Genomic DNA, 9,622 nt, shown 5'->3' with positions numbered 1-9,622 from the left:
CCCCGGCCCCCCTCCCCCACCGCAGAGACCCCCCCCTCCAAGTAAGACCTGGCTTGCTTTCAGCTTGCCGCCTCACCCACTGGGGACAGCTGCCTGTATCCCACTGCCGCTACCGGGGCTCCGAGTCACCTGCCATGCCTCTGAACCCCATGATGCTCTCCCCACCTGGCCTCCTCTTTGTCCTAAGTCCAAGCCACACTGGAGAGCAGAGAGGGTTGAGTTTCTCCTCGCAGGCTGAACACGGTCTTGTGGCGCTGTTCTTCTGCTGTGGCTGTCTTTGGCTTTACGCCCTTTCGGTTAGAGACCTAAGAGAATGGGACCTTGGGGCCACAGCCGTGAGGACGTCTCCAGACCCCTCTACTTCCCAGACAGCTGGCAAACCCAGGGGCCACCTCCAACCCGGGGCCTCGCTCCGCGGCGTGGGCCTCCCGGTCCTGATTGCTCAGAGCTGGCCACACCTGTCCTGAGCCCTGAGCTCTAACAGCGCTTTGCGGTCAGACTTGCTGTGATCACCTGAAGAGCAGCGGGCCGGAGGCTTTCCTGAACAGTTCCCATTCTCCCACTACCGTCTACTTCCCTAGCCCCCGTGTGGCAGGAGACTTTGATCTTCCCGCACCATCACTTTCGGAGCTGACTTGATCATGGCTTAAAGCACAACAGTAATCTGTGCGAGCCAGAAGCACTTAGGCTTTTAAGCATATTTTTGCTTCTCTGAGCATATATTCAGAAAATACAATCGAATGTAAAAATAACCAAAAATAAAATTACAAATACGTTATTCTATGCAAATATAGTATTACGGACATTTTATAAGAATAGAGAACTATAAAAAAAGAAAGATACAAAATTCACTGGGCTATCTACAGAGAATAGTTGTTATCAACAAAATTCCCGGCTTTTCTAGCTACGTATCTCTACACACAATATTTATTTCATTTTATTTTTTACACAGTTGGTTGCCTATTTTGTTCAGTTATTTGTCTTTCTTTCATTCACTGTGTCCTGTGGTCTGAGTCGTTAGATGGTCTAAAACACCATGTGTGAATTAAACTGTGAGTATAACGAAGCAGAATTTAGTCCCCTGCTTTGAAACTTTTTTTAGATTTTCGTTCCACAAAACGTTTTAAAAATTTGGCCCTAATAATAGTAGTGGGTTTTAAACCATTTAAAAATCATAAGCTTTTATACCAGATAGGAATACCCTAGAATATTCTATTAGAATTTGTGTCTGGGCCTAGCCATGGGGGCACAGGCAGTAGGGTTGCCACTGCCCGATGCTGGAGGCGGGATGGGAAGGCTCCAGGTCTATAGCCCCGGTCTACCGAACACTCTGGTCACACCTGTGCTGCGAGCTGGCAGGGGTGCGGGGAGGATCATAGAAGAGCCTGTCGGGCGGGAACCAGCAGTTAGCGTAATGGCTATGTTGCTGGACTCCCACGTAGTAGACCGCGGTTTACATCCCGGACCCGGTGGCTTAAAACTCACGCCAGGCGCGTGTGCGTGCGTGCCCAAGATCCCGAGAGGAGAATGGAGAAGGGATTGCGGCGTGACCCATCACCTCTGGGGGGTGCTTTCTCGTTTTCTCTCTGTCTCTGTCTGGCGAGCATACGCACCCTATAGCAAAAAAACTCTCCAAAAAAAAAAAAAGGAAAGAAAGAAAAAAAAAAGAAGAGCCTTTTGGGGATGCCTGTCCTGTCTCCTCTCTTTTTCTCTTTCTCTAAGGAAATAAAGCTTTAAAAAATGCATTCGAATAATGCTTGTCCACAGGGTCTACACTAACAGGCACAGGGTGTTAGAGAATCGGGAGAAGGTCCTGGAGGTTCCCGCCAAGCCCCGCCCCTCGAGTGCCCAGCCCGGTAGGGCCGCCCCAGCCATGCCTGTGGCCTGCTGCGCTGGCGCCCTCCGCTAGCCGCTTCTCCCCGCTGGCTGGGAAGTTGTGACTCAGACTGAGGCTCTGCTCGTTGGTTTTACAGCCGGGCTAATGGTGAAAAAGTCGGCCTCAGACGTGTCCATCGCCTCTGGCACCCACGGCCAGTATTCGATTTTGCAGACAGCAAAACTTCTGCCCGGAGCACCTCAGCAGCCTGTGAGTCCGAATTCAGCTCCCAGGGAAGCGGGTGGGCGCTCCAGGCCGGGAATGTGCTGCCGGGATCGCGAGGATCGCCTCTCTTCTATGGCTTGTATAGTTCTCCCTTAACCCTCTCCCTGTTCACCACCTTGTCCCCAACCTGTAACTCCTCCAGGCTGAGTGTTCCTTACTCAAATGCTTGGGGCTAGATGTGTTTTGGATACCAGCTGTTTTCAGAGTTTTGAGTATTTGCACATACATAATGATACCTTGCGACTAGGACACAAGCGGAAACACGAAATCCATTTCTGTTACACGTATGTTATATGTACATGGCCTGATGATAATCTTTTTTTTTTTTAAGAAAAATTTTTGCTATAGGGCACATGTACCCGCCAGAGAGAAACAGAGAGATAGAAAGCGAGAAATCACCCCCCAGGGGGGATGGCCATCCTGCAATCCCTTCTCCTCCATTCTCCTCTCGGGAATTTTGAGCGTGCAAGCACACACGCCTGGTGTGAGTTTCAGTCCATCAGGTCTGGGACTCGAACCATGGTCTACTACATGGGAGTCGAGCGATGTAACTATTACGCCCTCTGCTGGTCCTGGTCTGATGATAATGCTACACGATATTTTGTATGTGGCACTAATGGTGACCTGCCATGTGAGCTCGGATGTGGAGCTCACCACTCGTGGCATTGCGTCAGTGCTCAAAAAGTGTCAGGTTCCAGAGCATTTGGTTTCTAGATTTTCAGATTAGGGACGCTCAGCCTGTAGTGGCAGGTCATTCCTAGCACTTCTAATGCTTTACCAGGTGTTCTAGAGAAAATCGCTGCTGACAAAACATTGCCCCATTCCTGTCAAGTAGGCTTGCTGGTTTCCAGACTCATCTGTTTCTCTGCCTTCGGATTCTTGCCTTTGCCATTGCTGTACAGAGCATTGGTTGGTAGAAGGTAAAACTAGGGAAATTCAGAGCCATCATCCTGGGAAAAAAAAAAAGAGTTATTTTGGCATAAAGTCAGTTGAGATAAGAGGCTATAAAGAGGCCTAGTGGACCCGGCCATGGTGGCACAGACCCAGCCACGGTGCATAGACTTGGCCACGGTGGGCAGACCCTGCCATGGTGGTGCAGTCCTGGCCACGATGGTGCAGATCTAGCCACGGTGGCAAAGACCCAGCCACAGTAGCAAAGACCCGGCCACAGTGGCGAAGACCTGGCCACAGTGGCATTGCACCCACACCCTCGGCCACAGTGCCATGCCCCCTCCACTCTGGAGGCTGAGGCCATGTGGGAGGCCAGGTTTCTTCCCTGACCTCCCCCAAATAAGACAGAGATAAGCCCTAGTAGACCCGAATGATGAGTGTGTCACCAGTGAGACTATCAGTCACGTGGGGTTGTAGACATAAGACTCCCAGGGCTTCGGAGAGCTCCCAGGGAAGGCTGTGGATGCGGCTCAGTGGAGTAGAGTGAATGAAGTGAAGCCAGGTGGGGTGAGGCCCAGGGTACCCCACAGTCCTCCAGAGTGCAGGGCCAGGCCAGGTGCCTGTGCAGTCATGCAGGTGGAGGTGCTGGCTAGACGCCACTGGTTTACAGTAACAAGGGCAGGTTGTTAAAGACGCCCGAGCACTGGGTTACGAGGCAGAGAAAGCACGTCGGAGGGACCTGCAACTGGAAGGTGTTTGGTGACTCAGTGAGGCCACAGGAGGGCCAGCCTGAGTCTGCTTTCCGGCTTTTCCCTGATCATGAGGGTAAAGGTAGTGGATGGGTCGTCCACACCGCAAAAGCCGTAGACACTGGTGGGAGGCAGGGTCATCTGCTCTGAGTTCCTCCTCCTGGGATGGGGGTGGGGTTGCGGTGTAGATGGGAACTCGTGTTCTCGCCATCTGTGGAGCCCTGTAAGTCTCACGCTCTCATACGACCGTAAGTAGTGACCACCATGGAGGCTGCCCCTGCCCATACTAACATGCTACTTTTCCTGTGCTGTCCTCAAGCCCAAAGCCAGGACTGGGATCAGTAAGCCTTACAACGTCAAGCAGATCAAAACCACCAATGCTCAGGAGGCGGAAGCAGCCATCCGATGCCTCCTGGAAGCCAGAGGAGGTAGGTGGCCCCTTGGCACACTCCTCCCTGACAGAGGAGGAAACCGATTCTCCTTTTATTTTCATCTTCCTACTAAAAGTGGCCTAGAAAAGAACATTTTTTTTTTCAGATTTTTCTGGAGGCAGTATTAAATGAAAGTACCCACATTTTATGTAATTCCATGACTAAGACTTACTGTTTATTTTTAATTATATAATATATTTGAAATTCAGTAAGTATATAAAGATAATCCCAAGATGAATAAGTAGCTTTAAGGGAGAGGCTGAAATAAACAAAAATGGATTTCTGAAGCAGCAGATGCTGGAGGCGCCCACTCATTCTGCTAGTTCTGTAAGAAACAATTACGATCTGTGTCTTCATATCAGGCCCAAAAATCTACCTTTTTCACCCCTAGCTACTGTAAGAACATTCTCCACTGTCAGGCACAGACCTGTTCACCATGCTGCCTGGTCTAGCAGGCATGTGCACTTACTGGAGGGACAGAGAGAAGGGATGTGAGAAAACACCCCCTACCCCATGGGGAATAACAACACCACAATCCCTTCTCCATTTCTCTTTTCGAGATTTTTTGGGCACACATGCACATATACCCAGGATATTATTCTTTTTTCTTTTTTTGGAGAGGTTTTTGCTATAGGGCGCGTGCATTCGCCAGAAGACAGAGACAGAGAGACAGAAAGCGAGAAATCACCCCCCAGGGGGGATGGCCACGCCACAATCCCCTCCTCCATTCTCCTCTCAGGATCTTGGGCACGCACACACACATGCCTGGCATGAGTTTAAGCCACTGGGTCCAGGACTCAAACCTCAGTTGACTACATGGGAGTCCAGTGACATAGCTATTACGCCAACTGCTGGTCCCATACGCAGGATATCTTTCAAGGCACTGGACCTCACAGTCATCCATGTGAGATCCAGCCGCCTTAACCATCATGCCACTTGCTAGCCAAGGCTGACTGTTAATTGTTTTTACTTTGTTAAGCCTCGCACTGGCCAGAGAAGGACAGAGGGAAAACGAGAGGGGACGGGCCCCCACCTCCCCTGGAATCTTGCCCATTCATCCATGGTCGCTGGTACCTTTGTTGGGTTTAGCTTTGTTCTAAAACATTTTCTGCAGAGGGAAATTCATGCCCTTTAGAAAGGCATATGCACTTATAGTCGCCTAATTTGCTGTTACCAGCATATTTAATTTACTTGGAATTCTCAGATAGCATTTAAAGAGGACATGAGTTAGAGGTTGAGACACACTGTTGCAGGGTAATGCCACTACAATCGATTGCTTTTTTTATTTAAAAAACCAAACAAACAAACAAACAAAAACTATAACAATGGATTTAACAACCCAAGTGTCTAACTGACACATACACAAAATGCGGTACATTCGTGGCTGCAAAAATAAAGTATTGAGACATGACTTGATGGGCGAATCTTGAGAACATTATGCTAGGTGAAGCATTTTGCTTCCTCCCAGGCAAGGAAAAGGCCGCGTATTGTCTGATTCCCTTGTGTGAAGTGTCCAGGGCAGGCAACTCCATGGCGTCAGGAAGTTGTGCGTGGTCTCTGGGGGCTGGGAGGAGGATAATGGCTGGGGCTTTCTTTTCGGTTTAATGAAGCTGTTCTGGAACTGCAGAGCGGTGATGGTTCTACGGCCCTGCGAGTATACCCAACACCACGTACTTACAAAGGTGACTTTTAGGGCCTTTTTTTTTTTTTTTTTTTTGGGGGGCTATAGGGCACGTGCACTTGCCAGAGAGACAGAGAGACAGAAAGTGAGACATCATCCCCTGGGGAGACAGCCACATTGAAATCCCCTCTCCATTCTCCCCTTGGGATTTTAGGTACACACGCACACATGCCCAGGGGGAGTGTTAAGCCACCAGGTCCAGGAGTTGATTCCCATGGTCGGCTATATGGGAGTCAGCGACATAACCATTTCGCCATCTGCTGGTCCCATTAGTAACATCTTAACTGAGATTTCTTTTGTTTTTAAATTCTCAAAATGTGGACATTACTAGAGACTTGAAGTTTGCACTCTATTCGTCCCAACTTCACGTTTTCCTGGTCACAGGTCGTTGAAGTTTTCATGGGTTTGAGATCATCTACTCTGAGAGATGGTACCCGTGAAACTCTGCTTGCGATGCCAGGGCCTCACTGAGCCCCCTCCGGGACCACCCCTAGGCCCCAGGTCACCAGACCTATTGAGAAGATGGCATGAAAAGCCAGGGCAGAACCTAGCTGGTTGGTCTAGACAAGCCTTAAATATTTTTTTTAGAACAAAGAGAATACACTGAGTTAGTTTTCTCTACAATGTATTCTGTCTGAAGATGAAGTCATGCAGACAACTGTCCTGTTCTTATACTTCAGCCTTGGAATTTCCAGGTGCCCCAGAAGAAACCCTAGCTGCTATGGCCCCTAAGAACCCAGGACCCTCCAGGGCAGAGCCCACACCTGGTGTGACCAAGTCAGAGACCTGCCAGGTGCCCACACTCCTGCCCCGTCGGCCCGCACCCAGAGTTCCTGCCATCAAGAAGCCAGCTCTGAGAAGGACGGGAAAGGTAAGACTTGGTAGCATAAATTTCTTACTCTGGAGTTGCTCGAATGTCTTAGGTAAGGATCGTGTCTCAGACCAAAACCTAGTCAAAAATGGTCTCTCCACACCTTCGCAAGCCCTGGACGCAGCTGTGGCTTTGCGGAAAATGCTTGGCAACTGCTTTCTGCCTCTGCCCCGCTGCCCGTTGGCTCTGGGTGAGCCGAACGGCCAGATCTCGTCTCGGCAGTCTGGCTGGCACCAGAGCAGCTTGGAGGCGGCCTGCTTCCTGAATGCTGTGTCCCCCAAGGGAACCTCGGGGTGTGGTTGCCCGGGTGTTCTGGGGTGCCTGTGTGTATCTGGTCATGGTTTCACAAGTCAGGTTTTATCTATGATAGAAAAACTGTAATGGGTTCCTAGATTCGTGACCTCAAGGCCCTCTGGCGTGGCCCCGGGTCACGGCAGGGGCCACAGCTTTTCTTGCCACTTTTTCTTGCAGATTGTATTTTGCTCTCGCTCTCCAGCTTCTCAGCCTTGCTTACTGCTTCAAAGACATGAGTTTGTCAGGACAGTAGCAGCCCAAAGATTGGCATCTGTAGACACCTCTGGATCTTCCGTTTGATCCCAGTGTTGTAGTCCCGGGACACCGGTAATCCCTCGCCTGCTGCGTTTGCTCCGGCCTCACCCTGCCGGGCTCGCCTGCATTCCCTGTGTTCTTCTGACCCACTGTGACTCCCGCCATCTGCCTGTTCGTGCCCTCCTACAGAACAGACCCTCTTCCCCCCCCTTTGCCAGAACTGGCCTTGTCTGGTCTTTTAAAAGCCAGTGGCAGAAATGCATTTCTTCTCCCAGCCTGTTGCTCCCCGGGAGTTCTGGGAAAAGGCTATTGGAGAAGGGACTTTTCTTTTTTAGTTTGTTTTCTAAAGAAGTGAAAGGAATGCTGAAATGCCAGTGCTTACCTCCTGCTGGCCGTCTGTGCACAGAGCTTCACCTCACTGAGCAGTTTCTTTGTGACAGTTTGGAATCCCAACCAAGGAAGTCCCTGTGTAGTTTTCCATTCTTCTATATTTACATATTACAGACCGTCCCCCCTGGGAAGTGATTTCTCACTTTTCGTTTCCCTCTCTGGCAAATGCCCTATAGCAAAAAAAAAAAAAAAACTGAAAAACAAAGACAGAGAAAACTAAAAAAAAAAAAAAGGGGGGGGGGGTGTATCTATTATTCACTCGACTAACTTGAGTTAGCTGTAACATGAGTTACTTCAGCATCATCAGCTGGAAATGCAGCCTCAAAGGAAAGTTCTCTCAGAAAGATTCACTTTTACCAAAGGAAAAGCAGAAGCCCGTTTCCTAAGATAACAAAAATTGGTCGAGGCCCTGGTTTTAAAAAGTGCCCTCCTCTTTCATCGGGTGTGCTGGTCTGACTCCATAAGCTTGTGTGTTTCCCTGTGCTTTTTCCTACCTGGTCACATTTCCAACATCGCAGACATTCTCAGACCTCGAATTTGCTAGAATGTCAGCTTGGTCTCATCTCCGCTCGCCTGCTGATCGCTGAGGGTTCTCTGCTGCCTCATTACTCACTTCTCATTTACACGCCTTTGTCCCGCCTCTCCACAGCCCGTGTCACCAGAGGAACAGAGCGAGCAGGAGATGGTGCGTTTTACAATCGGGCCCCCGGAGGCGAGCCTTGAAACTCCTCCTCCAGAAACAGCCCTTCCAGCCCCTCCTGTTCCCAAACCGAGAACATTTCAGTCTGGGAAAGGTGCAGAGAGGAACCCAGACGGAGGAAAGCCAGCACCAGATGGGGACTCTCCTGTGGCAAGAGCCACCATGCCGCCACCTCCAGAGGCTCCTTCTCTTGTGCCCAAGGTCCCCCCAAGGAGGAAGAAGTCAGCACCAGCAGCCTTCCACCTGCAGGTCCTGCAGAGCCACAGCCAGCTTCTCCAGGGGCTCACGTGCTGTGGCAGTGGCATCGGCGATAACTGCGGTGGTGGCGTAGGCGGTGGCGATGGCCATGCCTGTCCCTGCAGACCCCAGCTTGATGCTGGTGCACTATTTCCACCAGGGGATATTCTTGGCACGTCATCTGCTATAAGCCCTGAAACCGAGGGCACCAAAGTGATCACGTCAGAGGCAGCCTCTCTTCTTGGTGATTATCAGGATCCTTTCTGGAACCTTCTCCACCACCCTAAACTGTTGAGTGATGCCTGGCTCTCCAAGAGCGCTGACCCTTTGGACACAAGGACTAACAGCCTTGAGAGGGCCCCGGAGCCGGTGCAGGTCTACACTGCAGCTGCCGCGGTGGAGCTGCCTCCCAACCAGGGTCCAAACACCTTCGGTCACTGGGTGACAGTAAGTGATAAGGACAAGAGGACGACATTGCAGGTGTTTGACCCACTGGCCAAAACATGACCAGAAGCTTGAAGGGCACCCTTGCAGGCCGTGTGCCTCCTTCCCCGTGGCAGTGCTGGACCTGGTCAAAAGAGACATCTATTTGAAGGCAAGCTGCAAGCGACAGGTGCATCTGTCACTCCTGTGTAGTTTACAGAGATTTGTGTCTCTCGTTCAATGAGATGACCGGTCAGCCACCAACATGTGTTTTATTCAAGACTTGTACATTGCAATGTGCTCTCAGGGGAGTGGGCGGCTGCCAGCAAAGTCAGTGTATGGATTTTTTTTTTAAGAGAGATTTTTGCTATAAGGGCACATGCCCTTGCCAGAGAGACAGAGAGACAGAAAGTGAGGATTCACCCTCCAGGGGTGATGGCCACGCCACAATCCCTTCTCCATTTTCTTCCCAGTATTTGGGGCGTACACACACGCGCCCTGTGTGAGTTCTAAGCCGCCGGGTCTGGGACTCAAACAGTGGTTGACTACATGGGATTCCAGCCACTATGCCATTGGCTGGGGCCCCGGATATAGATTTT

The 9,622-nt window shown here is 50.6% G+C and overlaps 1 protein-coding gene across 7 annotated transcripts in view; it reads left to right on the top strand.

Moving 5' to 3' along the window:
• SYNJ2 (synaptojanin 2) overlaps positions 1-9,164 on the top strand; it is a gene marked incomplete at its 5' end in the record, with an annotated part of 79,495 nt that extends 70,331 nt beyond the window's left edge. For 2 of the 7 annotated variants that reach the window (XM_027774690.1, XM_014590637.1), the window contains 5 exon segments: positions 1,974-2,086; positions 4,061-4,169; positions 6,549-6,724; positions 7,196-7,345; positions 8,313-8,384. In XM_027774690.1, coding sequence (XP_027630491.1) covers positions 1,974-2,086; positions 4,061-4,169; positions 6,549-6,724; positions 7,196-7,318 — 521 coding nt within the window. 7 annotated transcript variants of the gene reach the window in all.
• Between the last annotated feature and the right edge of the window lie 458 nt (positions 9,165-9,622).

This window comes from Tupaia chinensis, unplaced genomic scaffold (genome assembly GCF_000334495.1).
Source record: "Tupaia chinensis unplaced genomic scaffold, TupChi_1.0 Scaffold000468_1, whole genome shotgun sequence".
NCBI classification, from domain to species: domain Eukaryota; kingdom Metazoa; phylum Chordata; class Mammalia; order Scandentia; family Tupaiidae; genus Tupaia; species Tupaia belangeri.
The sequence above is the reverse complement of the archived record's forward strand: the minus strand, read 5'-3'. Positions and strand labels throughout refer to the sequence as shown.